At 29.9% G+C, this 19,031-nt stretch overlaps 1 protein-coding gene and 1 pseudogene across 1 annotated transcript; both read right to left on the bottom strand.

The window, feature by feature from the left end:
- Positions 1-1,818: 1,818 nt before the first annotated feature.
- On the bottom strand, positions 1,819-4,246 carry LOC107858533 (annotated as a pseudogene).
- A 900-nt stretch (positions 4,247-5,146) lies between these two features.
- On the bottom strand, positions 5,147-9,209 carry LOC107865781 (remorin). The gene is made up of 5 exons (XM_016711968.2): positions 8,846-9,209; positions 8,496-8,546; positions 7,541-7,628; positions 7,063-7,144; positions 5,147-5,542 (listed from the first exon to the last, which is right to left on the bottom strand). Exons 1-5 carry the CDS (start codon positions 9,012-9,014, stop codon positions 5,342-5,344), a joined length of 591 nt encoding a protein of 196 aa, XP_016567454.1. The 5' UTR covers positions 9,015-9,209; the 3' UTR covers positions 5,147-5,341.
- Positions 9,210-19,031: the final 9,822 nt, after the last annotated feature.

The following is a 19,031-nucleotide window of genomic DNA, read 5'->3' as shown; positions in this document are numbered from 1 at the left end:
ACATTTTTATTTAATACTATATGACCTAAAAAGTTAGGGTTAGTAAGAATTTTTTTGAAAGGAATAAAAACAAGAAAAGATATGAATTGATTCATACTTTTATCAGTCTCTTACATAAGAAACAACTTGGTTAGGTAATTGATTCAATGGACAGTATATGTAATAAATTTATCTAGCGTACCACTTATAGTCTGGATTGTTAGACCTTGAATGCATATGATGATGATCAACGTGGATTATGATTGGATGATTGAAATTTCTCTGCTCTTAATTAGAAAAGTCTTGGGCTTGAGCTCCTAAAAATAATTATTTAAACCGTTGTCCAAAAATGAATCCTACAATGTGCAAATCAACACTGTTGCAAATTGCAATGCATGAATCCAGATTTTGTATGTGAATAGCTGATATTGAATCCAATATATTATCCACTAGCCTAAGTGTACGATATTTACAAATTAACACCTCATTAGTTACCACAGAAAAGGGTCAAATTTACTACCATTTTATTTTGAAAAATTGATTAAATATATCCTTTGTTATATTTTAGGATTTAATTTATCCATTGTCATATTTTAAAGCCAAATTTACCCCTCTATTCTTGAAAAATTGGTTAAATATATCATTCATCATACTTTGGAGTCAAATTTGTCCTTGATATCGTACTTTGAGGTCATATTTACCTTCATTGTTAAGAAGTTACTCTCGTTGAAAAATTTTGACCAACAGAACTGAAGGGGGTATATTTATTTGTGTCTCTTTTATGGTTCAAGTCAGGTCGGGCGGGTTAGATTAGGGTGTATTTTATTTTTAAAAAAAATGGGACATGTAATGTTGATTTGTGTTTTTCTATTAAAGAAAGGGTACATGCATGTGAAGAGTTCTTAACAATGGGGATAAATTTGACCCTAAAGTATGACATTGAAGATAAGATAATTTAACCCCAAAGCATGACATCAAGGATAATTTGATCCTATAAAATGACGAAGGATATGTTTAGCCAATTTTCTAATGTAGATAAATTAATTTGACCTCAAAGTGTGACGAATAGTATATTGAGCGAACGTTTCAAAGTGAATGAGCAAATTTAACCAACTTTCCATTATTATGAACTTGCTTATAATTAAATTCACAATATTAAATTGTCAAGAAATATTGGATTTGGCGATCCCACATCGTTGTCAATTATTTCCAACACTTTAACCAATATATATATATTTCTAACACATTTTGTGGGGTTGGAGGGGGGGCCTAATTAGGAAAAGTTGAAAGAGAATCCAACATTCAATTTAGATAAACATCATATCATGTTTAAAGTCACTAGCTAATTTCAGAAGTATTTCTTTTTTACGCAGTTTTCCTTCTATCTCTATTTCGAAATGAATAACATCTTTTTACATTTAAAAATAATTTAATCAACTTAAACTTTTCGATCAAACGTCATATATAGTATGTTCTTTCTACTAACCCTAAAGTATTTATTTTTCTTTCTTAAACTTTATATCCGGTGAGCCATGAGTGAACTACCTATCAGGTTCCTCTCTAGCATGTTTACTCCGTCATTATATTCCAACATTATAACAAGGAAATGAGTGAATATAGACATGGTTTTTTAAGTAGAACTTTAAAATAAAATTAAATAAATGAGAAAAAAATAATTGTTGTCGATAAATGGATAGAAAATGAAATATTACAACAACATATCGAGTGAAATCTCATAATTAACGGGGTCTGGAGTGGTAGAGCGTACGCAGATCGTACCATTACCTCTTGAAGGTAGAGAGACTATGTTTCCAAAAGACCCTCGGCTCAAGTGCAGCATATACAAGTAGTACTAGAACCTTATTTTTCTATTTATGACTTATCATCTTGTGTCATTCACTTGATCATTAGTAGTACTAGAACCTTGTTTTTCATTGATTAAACTTTCATTTAAATTTAAATTCTTCATTGATGCAGCTTTGCTGAGATGATTATAAGAGCCTTTTTCTTTGAACAATTGAGAGAAATGTGGTTTGCAATAAAGACGTCCATCAAATGCTGCATATGATGATGTTGTGAGTTTACAACCTCCATGAACACACTTGAAGCATGTATTGTGGTACATTTCACCATCCACTGTCACCTGCATTTGGATTCGAGATTTTAAGTCAGTAGATATACAATGCTATTGCCCTCGTTATATTATTATCAAAGGGTTAATAAAATGTTTAGTAAATTAGAACTGTGCACTTTTGATCCATTTGCTTATAAATATTCACAAACTCATCATTGATACTGAAATATACCATAAGATCAATGAGTTGATTATATTAGAAATCTCTCCATCATTCTCTTGGACCAAGAAAATTAATCATTATATTCTTCATAAAATAAGTTTATTAAGGTAAAATTATAGTAGAGTATCTCCTAGGAACAATACATGTGCCCCCAAATACAAGAGAATGGGCACTGCTTTCGGCCTATCGTAACAACGAAAGAAACCTCAACAAATCAAAAAAGAAATTTACCATTTCAAATTTATTGACTACTTAATTATCGGCCTATGTGTTATGTTAAACTTATGATGTTATTCTATATTTGAGAGAAATATGCTTCTGTAAATTGTCCATATATAAATATTTCCTATTTAAAGGGAACAAAAACACACATTTTTAACTAACATTTACACATAAATAAGACTAGAGAGAAACTATAATTTTGTTGACATTAATTAGTTTTAAGAAGAAAATTGTTGATATTAAGTAGTTCTAAGAAGAAATAAAAGAAATACTAACCTTCTCCAATGCGTAAACAGTTTTTACAAGCAGCACATTTATCTTTCGTACCAGAAAATAGAGCTGAAACTTTGCTAGAGCTTCTGTTCTGTAACAACAGTAAAATATACAAAAAGTTAATACTACCCGTAACGTATGTAGTCGGAGTTAGAATTTGAATTTTGTGATTTTAAATATGCCGTTGAACTCAAAGGTCGTTTCAATTGTTGGGTTCATGATTAAATATCTATACATACTTAATGAACTTAAGCAAAAACTACTAGGTTCGTCTGAATATGTGTCTAATATTGTTGTTCTACCTTGCTAGCTAGTAAAAATAATTTTAGAGCATGTAAACAAATGATACGTACCAGTTCATTTTGCCTTCCCACTGCTCAAGAAATAAGGAAAATAAAAAAATAATTAGGCAAATAAATGATTAATAAAAATTATATTGTAGTGGTTAATTGTTTAAAATGTAGTGTTAAGTTATATATAAAACAAATTACATGATGCAGAATGTTTCAAGGGATCTCCTCCTTTTTCCTTGTAGATTTGTGCAAAATGAGGCTTGCAATATAGTACTCCATCAAGGGTTGAATAGGTGCTCAACTACAGTTCAAAAAATAATATATAATTAATTATTAATCTAAATGTTTATTATAAGAAGCTTAATGTTGATGAAATATTTGATACAAACATAAAAGGTACGTGTTGTATAGTCCCAAATACTAACAAAGGAAAGGCTCTTTTTCCTTTTTTGGGGGGAAAACAGAACTACTTTTGCGTCATGTTTCAACTTTAGTTTAGTTGTACGTTACATTAAATATACATTTTTTGAACAAAAGAACTATAGTATCTTAATTCTCTTTTTCTTTTGTTGCGTCTGTTAATTTGAAATGAGAAGAGTTTATGTAGAAAAACTTTAATAAATTTACAATCCATCGTTTTTTATCACTCGCTGAAGTCTTCTTAAATTGGTTCCAATCCTAATCGAAAAGCGGACGTAATGATAACACGTGCCATCATGTGATAAGGGGTCACAAGATTAAGTCATGGAACTAGTTTTCCAACACCATTATTGGAGCTGAGTCGGGAATTATGACCCGCTTAGTCGTTGACACTAGTCACTTTTTCGCCAATTAGAAAGGACCTCATTAAGAAAGACTTCTCGTACCATAAAATTACTATGCAAGGTAAGGTTGCATCACTAGACTATTATAATTAGGCACTCCTCAAGTTCCACACATAGCAAAGCTAAACGCACCAAACTGCCCTTGTTTTAATCAATTCGAGATGATAAAAAATATGTTATCAGTAGAAAATATGAGTGTATATATGTAATCACAAAATCTTACTGCAAGTCTTCCATTGCAATGTTTACACCTAAAACACGTATTATGATAAGCAACACCATTTGTAGAGATCATTTCTGCAATATAAACAGTTTTTTCACAAACTTTACACTTCTGTGGGCTCCCTTTAAATGCCATTATATATGTAATTTTTCACAAAATGTTGTTATATATGTAATTTTTACTTTTTTAAAAAAAAGTTTCAAAGTCTAGATGGGAATTGAGATTTTGAAATGCTTTTTATATAGCTATTATATATATACAAAAATCTCTATAGCATGGGTTTTAATCTGTATTCCCAAAGTTACAAAAATAGAAAAGAATAAAAAAATATTTAGAGCATTTACTATTTTTGTGTGCTAATTTGAACCAATTGCTAAAAAAATTAGAGGAGAAGCAAAAATATTGCTAGCATTTAGGACACACGTAATGAAGTTTGTTAATTCATTGGTAGCTAGAAATGTAATTGGAAAAAAGATCAGAAGAAATAAAACAAGGGGCATAGGTCATTGTTTCGAGTCGTGAAATTAGGCAGGGGCGGGGCTATAGTTAGATCAGGGAATTTATTCGAATCCTATTCGACGAAAAATTATACTGTTTATATATACATGGTTAAAATTATTTTTTATGTATATATAGTAGATGTTGAACCCCTTCGGTTAGTTCGTACGTTTACTTCTGAATCCCTTTATGAAAATCCTAGCTCCGCCACTGAATTTAGGGTATGCTGTCTACTGTCTGCATTGCCTGTGGCCAAGCTATATGTGGCGGGAAGGGGTTCATCCGAGCCTCTTTTACCGAAAAATCACATTGTATATTATGAGGTCAAAATGTTTCTTTTCACATGCATATAGCAGATGATGAACTCCCTCAATGAAAATCCTGCCTCCTCCGCCACGGTGCACTACACCCCTTGAGGTGCGACCCCGTCCTAGAACTTGAGCGAAAGCGGGCGGGAGTGCTTGTGCACCAGGCTGTCCTTAAGGCCTTTCTATTCTTTGTACTCTTAACCACAATATTAACAACAAAATTGTGAAGTGTATGAATAATGTTCAGCACACATGATTGTTTCATCAAGAGTATAAACAAGAACTTGTTTTATAGTCTATACACAGAAGGAAGGAACATTAATTAAGCAACTACACCCAACCAACACAAAGAAACAATAGAAGAAATGTATGTAGAGTCTGCATATGATTAATGTTTTGGAGATTTTTTGACTAAAGTTAGAATCTAATAGCCAAAGCACTGCAAGAACTTTTTGGGCAAATTGCCAGTAGCACGAAATTTAGCAGCAGTTTCCTCAACCTTGAGAACATCTTCACCTCGTTTTGCTACAATCGTTGCCCTCTTTTCTTCTGCTTCTCTGTGAATTTCAGCCACCTTGTTCTTCATCTTCTCCGCGTATTCCGCCTTCTTCTTCTCTAGTTCTTCCTGTTCGGATCAAAGGTGCATGTACATGAGGACGCATACATATAGATATGCTACAGACATAGTTAAGAGATCGTGACAGACAATTGAGTGTGTGTTAATGGTTTGATTGATGATGTAGTTGAAACTTGAATGATGGATATAGTTAAGAAGACTCTCAATCTATTTATGGACCATGATGATATAATAATAGTGTATGAATAAGATAAAGAAATTGAACTTTGGAGTTGGACTAACAAGATGTAAGAAAAAGGTCCTACGAGGTGATATAGAGGCAGAGGGTGCAACATGATTTTCACTAGGAGATTCAAAGTATAATGATGTAAAACATATGAAGAAGCCAATGGGATTCAACATCTACTATATATGCAGAAAAAGAAATACTTTCCGACATAACAGTGTAATTTTCCAACAAAGGGGGTTCGGATACCCCCTTGTGCTCCTTAGCTCCGCCTATGTCTATAGGTCCACTGGACAATACTTATACATTCACTTTCGTGTTTCTTAATATGAACATTAGTCTAAGAATCATAAAAATGAGATCTTGAAACACATAAAATCTGAGTAGTAGTAAGTAACAGCTTAGGAGATAAGCCTAGAAATGTGGTTCTGGTAAAGGAGCTGGAAATATGAGCTCAAAACAGATCAACCAAGAAACATGTCATCCAATATGAATATTTCGCTTAAATGAGTGAAATAGGCCTGGTAGTTGGAGTATCGCTCATGAAATGGTAAAGCAAGAAGAATATGGTGATAAAAGAGGTTCTTAGAGTGAATGACAGAAAGCTCTTTGGCCTGATTAAATCTTGGATTTAACTTCTATACACCTACCTAATGAGATATTCGAAGGAATTTCATAAGAAGGCTCAGGCTGGGTTAGATAAATGCAAAATGACAAGCGAGCTAGCTTGTAATGTACTAATAGTATTCATGTTAGCTTCGAACATTCAGGGTTAAAAAATAGCATCAGTAACACTGTAGGACTCAGTACACAGATTTTCACAACAGAGAGATGTGAAAGATCTTGTCCGTTTACTTGTAATCTAACAATATAGACGCAAAACCTATCATCAATCTGATATTACAAGAAATTAACACCATCAGATATCGGATCAAGAAAGAAGCCAATGTATTGGTTTCAAATAAGGCACAACTGCAGGGGCGGATCTAGAACGGCAGAAAGGGGTATATGAGAACCCCTTCTGCTGGAAAGTTACACTGCATTAAGTGCACAGACAAGGTCCTTTCTCATGTAATATATAGAAGATGTCGAACCGCCTTGATGAAACTAAACTAACAAGTGCAAAGATAGATATTGAAGTGACAACAAAAGATAGATGCATTCTTGATTAGTAAAAAGTGACACCAAGGGGGGAAAATGATATCATATACTCCATCCGTTCCATTTTACGTGACACCCTTTGACTTGCTACAGACTAAAACGGAAAGGGCGTCACATAAAATGAGACGGACGAAGTACTATTTAGTACTAGTAGAATTGTTGTAAGTAACAATGATTTCACCTGAATTTGTTTCAATTCAGCTTCTAAATTTGCCTTTTTTGTGTTCTCCCAAGCTCCAACTGCTGACAACTTTTTAAGTGCCCTGATATTTCCTCATCATATGTTGAATATAATCAACAAAACATAGCAACAACCTCGCACTTGAAATTAATATCAACATATATTAACTTCCACTGTTGCTCGGACTCTTCAAAAATACTGCAGAGTATTTGTCAAATCTTCCAAAAGCTATATATTTTCTAAGAATTCAACATGACCGTGACAATATTTTTAAAACGTGCGAGCAACATAGGTTTAGTCCATAGTTGAAAATAAGCATATGTAAGTAGATTTCACTTTATATTCACCCAACAGATTGAAAAAATACATCCTCTTTTCTCTTTCTTTTTCCTTTAATTAATTTTTTTCTGTTGATGTTGATTGCCAAAGGGGGGGGAAATAAAATAAATAAAAAGGAATAGAAATTAAATTATAGTACTTGTTTTCAGCCTTAGTTTTTTCATTATCTTCCCATGCCTTGATCAAAGCCAATCTCTTCTCTGATTCAACCTTTGCTAGGGCAGTATCTATAAAAACAAAAAATATCAATAAACCAATATTATTTTCAGCAATGAAATAGGGAAAATTATTAAATTGAGAATAGGCATATTAAAATCCTTAAAGTGGGGAATTGAGCAAAAGTACAATAAAAGGAAATGGAATTAAGCTACTCTCTTGAATTTCCTTTTTCCTATATCTTTTTTTGATTTTCCAATCCGGTGTCTAGCAAGCACATGGGGTCCACTAATCAAGATTTGCTCCGAGTAAGGCCCATTACAAATGGAAGCGCTTCGTAACATCATTTCTTTCCCTTTGTCAGTATTCAAATTCGAGAACTCTGATTAAGAATACCACACTTTATCCCGTTATATTTCCTTATTTTTTGTTACTGTATTTAAAAAAAAGTTGAGCCTTATACACAATTTTTTCCTTCTATTTGGTAGTACCTTGCAAGGTTTACCTTCACCAACCTTACTCTTTTTAAAGAAACAACCTTATTCTTAATATACCTCAAAATCAGGCAGTTTCATAATGTTATAATGTTATAAACCAAATGGGAGAGTCCAATCCAAAAGCCTAGTCTAATAGGTGGGAAAACTCATTTGGCTTATAATTCCTTTAGCATTTCTCTATTTTTTCAATGTGGACAATTGGTTCATAACATTCTAATTCTGGAAATGATCCTAAAGAAAATTTTGCTACTTAATTGAAAAAAAATGCTATAAATCTCAGTAATTAATAAACTTAAAATATTTAATTAAAAAAATTAATTAAATAAAAACTTAATTGACTCTGAAAATCTCAATTGTATCATATAAATTGAGACAGGGGAATAATAATAATAAAGGCAAATTAATTTGACACAAAATAATAAAATCAGCTGCCAAATTTACCTCTGTCCTTGGAAACCCCTGTACTTTTCTGAATTTCTGAATCTGTTTCCTCTGTCAGAAAATCCAAGATTTTAACCAATCAAAACTCCTCAAATTAAATTAGCAAAAAAAATAATCAATTAATTAAACTACAATTACATGATGACAATCCAAAAAAATAAAAATACAGAGAAATCTTTCAAACGTAAACAAAAGATATAATACAACAACAACAAAAATCGAGCATGATTTCACAAGTGAGGTCTGGACATGCCGAAAAGCAATAGCAACAAGCATAAACAATAATATTAATCGAGGTTAAAGAAACAACAAATAATAATAAAAATCGTAGAATAGGAATAAGTGCATACTTTCTTGAATAGGGGCAGAGATTATTTTTTCTTTATCCTCTACAATTGGAACAAGTGCAAATACTTTTTCTTCAACTTTCTCTTTTGCTTCTTCATTGTTTTGCTCATCATTTTCTTTTGAATTTTTTGGAGAAACTAGAGGGCTTTGATGTTCTTCTCCCATAATCATAACCTATGAAAAATATAATTTTTTTTCCACCCTTCCTAATAGGTGAATCTTCAAGAACTTATAATTCAGAAAAAAAAAAAAATTAAAGAGAAATGTAGGAAGTGGAAATAGAGTAGGTAGAACAAGAAATAAAGGGAAGTTGGAAAGTGCCAAAAAAAGTCACAATTCACATAGGGAAGGAGTATCCTTTGATGTTAATGGCTGGCATACTGAATTAATAAGTTTTTTTTCTAAAAAAAAATAATAAAAAATGTTGGGCTTTTTTGAGTATTTAGTTTGTTTTTGTTAATCATCATATACCTTGTCATTTTAGGATATTAATTTTTGAATATTATAGATAATTACTTGTATCTATCTTTTAGGTTATCTAGTAAGGCAAGAACTCTTATAAAAGTTAAACTCATTTTAAATATTCGGGAAAGGGTCAGAAATATCCTTTTAATATTAAAATTAGGTTAAAAATATTCTTCGCTAACCTATTGGGCCAGAAATACCCTTTCAAATATTAAAAATGGTTTAAAAATACCCCTCCATCCACCTTTATGGCTTAAAAATACCCTTGCAACTAACGATTTTTAAAATTATAATTAAAAATTTGAAAAAGAGTCAGAAATACCCTTTAAGTATTGAAATTGGTTCAAAAATATCATCCATCCACCTTTATGATTTAAAAATATCCTTACAACTAACGATTTTCTTAAATCATAAATAATTTTTTTTAATATACGTGGCAGCTTTCACTTGGTTGAAATTAAATTAATTTAAATGTTACATTCAATCCGGCCTCAACTCAAGCTTTAGGATGGGGTGGGTGATTTTGAGTGGTATAAGCTTTATAATTTATTTTCCCTACTTTGATTAGGGAAGTTATTTTTCTTAATTTGAAATTTAGAATAAATATGGTTTTTAGGAAAAATATTTTTCAAAATTTTTAGTGAAACGAACATTTTCGTTCACACCAAATCCACCCTTAAAAGCTTGTAATGGTGAGGTGATGCTTTTTCTGGTAGTTCTAGCGTCGGCATAAGAGAACACTCCAAGGTTCATGATTAATCAAAGTTTTACATCAAAATCTCTTACCTATTTGTTTTACTAAAAATGGCCTTGAATAATTAATTTTCATTTAACTCGTGTGGAATTGGTATATATTATATTCTTCATTATACAATTTCCTATTATTTTAACTCTCACTTGAAATATTACACTAGTAGATTGCGATGATTCTTTATAAAGGGAAGAGAATGCACTCCATAGTTATATTCTTTGCCAAGAAAAAGTAACATGCATCTTTAAGGTTAGATTTTGACCATATTATAAAACAGTAATGTCAAATAATGATACTGTATATCCTCCGTTTTAATTTATTTATTTTACTTATTATTTACATAAAATATTTTAAATTATTAATTATATTAAATTTTTTAATAGTGCAATTATTTTATGAACATAATTTTTAATATATAAATTTATTATAAAAAATTAAAAATTTTATATCCAAATTATATATATAAATTTTAATTAATTTAGTGTCAACCAAGTGAAAGGTGCCACGTATTTTTTTTAAAAAAATTATCTATGATTTAAGAAAATCGTTAATTGCATAAAGGTGGATAGATGGTATTTTTGATCCATAAAGGTGGATAGATGGTATTTTTAAACCAATGTTAATATTTAAAGGGTATTTCTGACCCTTTTTTGAATTTTTAATTATGATTTTTAAAAATCGTTAGTTGCAAGGGTATTTTTGAGTCATAAAGTTGGATGGAGGGGTGTTTTGGAACCATTTTCAATACTTGAAGGGTATTTTTGGCCCAATAGGTTAACGAAGGGTATTTTTGACCCAATTTCAATACTTGAAAGGTATTTTTAACCCTTTTCCGTTAAATATTTAGGTTATATAATAAGGTGATGACATTTTTTTTTACATTTATTATATGTAATTATCAGTTATTCGATTACACGAATATTTTTTATTCGTAATGTACAGTCAAAGTCTATTAAAAAGAGCCTTTAAGGTCGATGATATTCTGTCCTCATATCAAATCTCATTTATTGAGACTATATATATTGAATATGTTATTAATATTTTGTCTTCATATCAAATCTCATTTATTGGGACTATATATATTAAATATGTTATTAATGTTTAATAGTCCATAAAGACTACTAAAACTCTTTTTAAAATCTTAATTTAAGATAGCAGGCCACATCATAAAATAGGTATTTTGTGTGTATATACATGTAAAATTACAACTGTTTGGGAATGTATTCACCTTAATTTGACTGTTACACAAATTCATAATTGTTCGTCATTAATTATATATATTCCTATTTTATACAGTTATATATACAGTACCTATTAATAGACATTCCTAATTGCTCCCTACAATTTCTATTTTAAAGTCAAACACGGCATATTTTAACCAACATTTTAAGATAGTATTTTTTTTATCATATTGATGAAAAAAAAAGTTATAACTTATTGTTCTTTTTGTATTTTTATATAGTTTTTGAATATTCAAATTTCAATTTTGAAATATTAAATTAAGCTAAGCTAATTTGATGATAAGGATTAGACAAATTGACTTTTAAAAGCAAAACATAACAATTAAGGATGAACGAAAAGAGTAATTTTCAATATGTATTTTACTTTATTAAATTACTAAAATATTAATAGTAAATTATATGATTTGATATAAACAGCAGGGGAAATGTCCACAAAACTAAATTCAGCTTCTTTTTTTTTTTTTTTTTTGTGCAAGTGTTAAAATAATTAAGGATGGTTGTGGTATGTTACGTTGAACAACTAACTAAATCTTGTAGCTTAATTATATAAATATTAACTTAGAAGTAATTACACCAAAATTTGTACACGATACTCCACTCACAAGTCACAAGTCATCACCATTTTACGTCACACTAATAAATAAAGAATAAATAAATGAATAAATAAAAAGCATATCTTAGCTAATATTTTATTCATCAACTAGATTTAAATTTTCAGGTCATCCATATTCATCAATTGCAATAAGCAAGAGTAATTAATCTGTACTAATGATGATGATTATCAATCTTTATACTGGTTTCCTTGTTTTGCCAATTGTAAAGCATCAAGTGCGTATAGTTGAGCTGATTCATGATACATATATATTATATATAAAATACAATAATCATGTTTTATTATTTTAAGTTGACAATTAATCTTTTCGATGCTCCTACACGACAACAATAGTTTTTTAGCGACAATAAATGTGTATTTTAAAAAAGAGTACTAAAGATTTTACTGGCATTATTTATTTCCACTGAAACCAATATAATGTTGTTGTATATAGGTTGTAAGGGCATTTACAAAGATTGCTAAATGTAAATGTCAATAATTATTGCTTATAAAAACATAATTTAGAAGCAACTAAGCTAGTGATGTTGTACTCATTGCTGCTAAATATCTTTTTGGTGTAGTGCTATTGGGGTTGATCAAATTTAAATTTGCGCATTGCATGGCCTATTATGGAGACACTGCTCCGAACAATATTATTTTCATTTTCAGAGCTCGAATTTGAGAGTCCTATTGAAAAATATTAATAAACAAACGGGTTTCAAACTCACGCAAATACTCAAAGTATCATATAATCACCAATAGCAAATTACAACGGCAACACGGAACTCTCGAATTACGATAGAAACTACTGAAATAACAAGTAAATACGGATAGAAATAAGAACAAGGTTGAAAAATGTAGACTCTAAAAACAAAATGAAAAGAACAGACAGTTTCTTCATAATTATATACTATCTGACCTTACTCAAACGTATCATAAGAAAGATCTCCAATAAATAAATAACTGAAAAGTGGAGCCCATTGGAGCTTAAGACATGCTTGGTGGACTATATGATACTCCTCCCTACGTAACATTATATTAGCAAAACTTGTCAACTTAGTGAATGACTATGGTACAAGTGAATGCGCTGAAGAACCCAACAAGTTGGGCATGTATCCTCAGTTGATGCAAAGTACGTCGGATAAACATACAATACATGTAGTCATAGTGCAACCTAAGTTTAGGTTTTCTATCTCAGAGTATGGCACATGCGGAAACAACCTAAGAGTTTTTATTCCATGTCTTTTAAATGGCTCATTTTTGCACCATTTTAAAGAGTAGATACATAAGAAGAGTGAATATAGGCAGCTACGACCACCAATGCTCCTGCAGCTCGAAGTCCATTGGTCACCAGATTTTTTCGATTTGATTATGATCACTCCACGAGTGACATTGTAACAAAATTCTCCAGTATGAAGCAGAAGAAGGGGACAGAGAATGAGAAGAAGAAGGGGGAGAAGACCAAAAGAAGAAGAAGAAAAGCGAGAAGAGACCAGAAGAATAAGAAGGAGAAGGAGAAGGAGAAGAACAGACATAATAAAAAGGAGCAGGTGAAAAAGAAGAACGAGAAGAAGACCAGAAGGAGAAGGAGAGGTGAAAAAAAAGGAGATAAAGAACAAGAAGATGATCAGAAGAAGAAGAACAACAACAACAAGAAGAAAAAGAAAAAAAAGAAGGATAACAAGAAGACTACCAGAAGAAGGAGGAGACCAAGAAGACGAATGAAAAGAAAAGTAGTTGAATTAATACTTTAAATTTTGAAAGATCTATATATATTTTAGGGAAAATGGCAGGGAAAACTTTGTTAGGTTGTGGAGTCTCATTAATACGTGACGTACTGTTATATATTAATGTTCACGCGGTTTAACCTTCGTAGTGAGGTTACCCACGGGTGTTACCACGAAATTAATTCTCTCTCTCCTAAAGAATTCTCTCTCTAGTTATCTTCATCCTCTCCACAAATTTAGTGTGTGTAAACTGCTAATCGATACTAACAAACTTAGTGTATGATTCTTATATGAGCAGCTAAGATAAATAGAGGAGAGATAAAAAACCATGAGCAAACATAAACAAAATATTTAACAGGCAAGTGGGGGTGGTGAGGAAATTTGTGAGTAGAGCACACTAAAATAGATATCAAACTAGTCAAATCGTTAAATGGATACATTATCACCCAATCCGTCCTATTTTTGACAAGTCAAATCGTTAAACCTAATTATTCACCGACAAAAGCTCCTACGTGTCTTTTGGAATGTGAGATTAATGAGGGACTAGGGGATTAAAAGGGAGATTGGGCCGGGTATTGCAAAATTGGACTGGACCTATGAAACGTTATTTTGGGCTGCGAATTTGAGTTCACATACTAAAAAAGTTACCACAATTACTGATTGTAAATCATTACAAGTGCAAAGTTGATTTATGATAAGCAAAAAACTTCATACAATTTATTTGGATATTTATGAAAAGTAAACAAATATTGTTATATTAGTATAATTAACAATATGCTTCAAACCCAGTCCCACCAGGTCCTCCATAAAATGCCATATGCTGATACTTTTGACCTCTCCAATGTGGTACATCCATAACACCATAGTGATCAGGATCACTAACACGTACGTTCGTTTCGTCTACATGTACCGTCTGACCATGCTCATTTAAAACGTTAAGTCTCCTGCAATAAGCATCATAATGATAATCTCCAATAGGTAAACAACTGGAATCCATTGAAGCTTCAGGCATGTTTAGTGGACTATATGATGATCCTCCCCACTCCACATTACTAGCAAAATTTTTCAACTGAGTGAAAATCCGTTGAGGCCAAAAACCAATTGTTCGTTGTTTTGACCATACAAAAACCACCAATTTCCACTCATTAGATCCTTTTTAAAGAAGAAATGTTTATGTTAGTTCTTGTAGTACCTTCGAAAAATAATTCTGCAAATTAAAAAAAGATTTACCCGTTCGATGAACAATGGGATCTCCCATGCATGTGGATCTCCACGTTGTTGAATTTTAACAAATTTCAGATCAAGAGGCAACATGGTATTAACTATGACAAAACCAGGGCATAGTGTATTGAAGCAAGACGTATTTCCAACCTAGGAATTAACTAGGTTTGATTACTTTCATGAATGCAAAACGGAAATCATACGCGGACACTATACAAAATACCTGGAAATGTATAAATAATCTAGTCCATGTATCCCCGTATAGTATTGGATCCACCTAAAAATATAAGTTAAGAGTTAATCATCAAGGTTGAATGGGATATCACTGTAGAGGTTCTAACTTAATTCTCATTCTAAATATATTACTACAACAACATATTCACTAAATTTCACAAAATGGGTTTGAGGAGGGTAAAGTGTGCATAGTTCACTCTCCAACCAACTGGTAAAATGTTCGATCCTTTTTGAATTTTCAATCGACATGCAGTGTTTTGTTGAACTTCAATACGAGGATTCCATAAACTTGCTGACATTCCAGCTCCAGCAAACTTATTGTTTCGATTGTATGGAATTTGAACTATTGCAAGTTGAATATAAAAATATAATTTTTGTTAACACATTAAAGTTTTTTGGGGATCTTTCAAAAATAGCAGCATTTTGCTATAAAACCTACCTTCCATAGCCACATTTTACACAGTTACCATTTATAACCGCTGTATTCAATTTATGTCTGCTATATTCAGTTTTGCTGTATTCAATTTATGTCTGCTGTATTCAGTTTTACAGATAATATGTATTCATATAAAATATGAATACAATCCCTATTTAGTTACGCAAAAAATGGAATTCAATATTTTTAAAAAGAAAAAAATCTCAATCATGTTTATCTCGTTGAACTGAATATTTTCTTGCCTAACACTACCATTATTTTCTTTTATATTTTTTTATTTTTTGTGTTTTTCCCGTTTTCTCTTCTTCTTTTTTTCTATTTTTTCCTACTTTTATTTTTTTCGTTTCTTTCTTTTTGTTTTTTTCTTTTTCTCTCTCTTTAATCTCTAACTTCTATTTCTCTTTCTGCTTTTCTTTTCTTCTTTGATTTTTTTATTTTCTTTTTTTTACTTATTTTCTTTATTATTTTTTTTGTTGTATTTTATATTTTTTGTATTTTCGAATAATATGACTAGTCGAGCACAAGTCATGGATGATAACGTAAATACCACAATTGTTTATCATATTTGTAGTCACACCGCCATTTATATTTTGTATTTATTGATACAATTGTATTTGTATTTTAAAGTTTGCACTTATATTTATATTTTATAGTTCGCATTTGTATTTGTATTCAATAGTTCGCACTTGTATTTGTATTTGTTAGTTTGTGCCATCATTTGTATTTTATTTAATTCACACTTGTATTTTAAAGAACTATTTTATATTTTTATTTTATAATTGATTGCATATTATATTGAATTTATTTATATTATGATTTTATTGTGTTTGTATATTTAGATTATATTTGGATTATACTTGTAGTTGTATTCTATTTTCTTCATTACCTTTTTATTTTTAAGAAATTATTTTGTATTTGTATTTGTAAGTTGATTGCATATTGTATTTAGTCGTGACTATGTACAATTTATCATTTGTATTTGTATACAAACACGTTAGTGCATTAATTGCATTTTCTTGATTCTAAAATATATAAATATGTAATGTATCATTTGATACAAATGTACCGTTTTGTATTTGTATATCAAAATTACCATTCATATTTGTAAATAAACAAATATCACTTGATACAAATACAATGACAAACAAATGAAACAAATAATTTTACAAATAAAAATATAATATATATTTGTATATATTGTATTTGTATAAAAATTTGAGTTGTATTTATTTGTATCAATAAATACAACTTGTATCAATAAATACAAACAAGTATTCGTGGAAAGAAAATCAATCGTTCCATTTCAATAATTAAAAAATACAAATGATAGTTCACACTTTTATTTATATGTTATAGATTGCATTTGTATTTATATTTATATTTTATAGTTCACATTTGTATTTATATGTTATAGTTAGCATTTGTATTTATATTTTATAGTTCACACTTGTATTTATATGTTATAGTTCGCACTTATATTTGTATGTTATAGTTCGCATTTGTATTTATATTTTATAATTCGCACTTGTATTTGTATTTGCTAATTCGTACAAATGAAAAGAAGGAGAAAAAATGAGAGTAAAAGAAGGAGGAAAAAATACAAAAAAAAAAAAAAGAAGAAGAAGGAGAGTAATGGAAAATAAGAAAAAAAATATAAAAAAAAGATAAAATAAAAAGGTAAAAAAGAAAAAAATGAGGGAGAAAAAATACAAAAGAAGAAGAAGAAAAAAAAGGAGAAAAACGAAAAGGAAAAAAATGAATAAAAGGTAAAAAGAAAAAAGAAAAAAGTGAAAAAATAAAAAATAAAGAGAAAACAAAAAAAAATTGAAGAAAAAAAACACTGAGAAAGTTAAAAAAAGAAGAGAATAATAGAAAATAAAAAAAGAGAGAAAATAAATGAGAAATGCTATAAATTGTAATTAGGAATAATTAATAGGCAAGAGGGGGCTATGTATTATAGTTAATTAAAAATTAGGCTTTAAGTGGTAATAAAAGCCCAATAATAACTAATCCGAATAATTTTTCCAAGTTTTTCAATAAGCATTTGCCAAAAATCCCAACTTTTTGTATTTTTGGTACAAACATTTTGGGGCATGGGATAAATTGGGAAAAATGAGAGCCCAATGAGTCGACCAAAAGCCAATTCCCCCCAACAAAAAAAAATCACCTTTTTAAATATTTATATATTTTTTCCATGTCCAAAATGGCAAATAAAAAACCATGGAAGCACAATTTGATATGCTGCACTAGAAAATTGATTAACAATACTAAAATAACTTGATGGTATAAGAAAAGTAAAAAAAAAAAAATTGCTACATGAAAAGGTGGAAAATAATTAAATATTGATATTTAAGTAGAGGTGTCAAACGGGCCGGGCCGGGCCAACCTGGAACCGGCCCTTCCATTTTAACCGGGTTGAGGGCTGGTTAAGGGCTGGGTTTGATGTTAACTGGGCCGGGTTGGGCTGGACTGGGCCGGCCCAAAATTAAAACCCACCCTAACCCGGCCCACTTAACTCAACCCGGTCAAACCCACCAAAACCCGGTCAAACCCGATTAAAAACCGATCAAACCCGTTTAAAAAATAAATAAAAAATCCAATATACACTATATACACTCCAATATACAATATATATTTTTTAAAAAAATATATAAACAATTACACATATATACGTACCATTCAATATATAATTATATATGACTATACGTACTACTTTAAATAAAACATATGCTATAATAGTATAATATATATATATATATATATATATATATATATATATATATATATATACTAATTTATAAAATATATACACATGCATACGTTAAATATATACTACTTTAGAAGATATATACACATATATATGCACCATTCAATATATATGTACTACTTTAAATAAAATAAATACTACAATATGCATATATATATATACAACAATATGTATATATATATAGTTACATACTAATTTATAAAACATATACACTTGTATACTTTAAAGATATACGTCTATAGAAGATATATACACATATATACGCACCATTCAATATATATGTACTACTTTAAGAAAAGTATATACTACAATATATATACTAATTTATAAAACATAAAGTAATGTATACGTTAAATATACACGTCTATAGAAGATCTATTCACATATATACACTCTATTCTATGTATATGTAATACTTTAAATCAAATATACTATAATATATATACATTACAATATATATTTGTATAGTTATATACTAATTTATGAAACATATACACATGTATACGTTAAATATACACGTCTATAAAAGATCTATTCACATATATACACTCTATTCTATGTATATGTAATACTTTAAATCAAATATACTACAATATATATACATTACAATATATATTTGTATAGTTATATACTAATTTATAAAACATATACACATGTATACATTAAATATACACGTCTATAGAAGATCTATTCACATATATACACTCTATTCTATGTATACGCACCATTCAATGTATATATACTACTACTTATA

The sequence above is a fragment of the Capsicum annuum genome, chromosome 1, assembly GCF_002878395.1.
Source record: "Capsicum annuum cultivar UCD-10X-F1 chromosome 1, UCD10Xv1.1, whole genome shotgun sequence".
NCBI classification, from domain to species: Eukaryota; Viridiplantae; Streptophyta; class Magnoliopsida; order Solanales; family Solanaceae; genus Capsicum; species Capsicum annuum.
This window is presented reverse-complemented; position numbering and strand designations above follow the sequence as displayed.

Bases quoted from the DNA above. Each gene is read 5' to 3' on its own strand.
- LOC107865781 (XM_016711968.2), bottom strand. From the start codon at position 9,014: ATGATTATGGGAGAAGAACATCAAAGCCCTCTAGTTTCTCCAAAAAAT. The intron at 7,629-8,495 runs GTAAATTTGGCA...TTGTTTTTATAG, and splicing joins AGGGGTTTCCAAGGACAGAG to ATACTGCCCTAGCAAAGGTT. The intron at 7,145-7,540 runs GTACTATAATTT...AGGAAATATCAG, and splicing joins AAAACTAAGGCTGAAAACAA to GGCACTTAAAAAGTTGTCAG.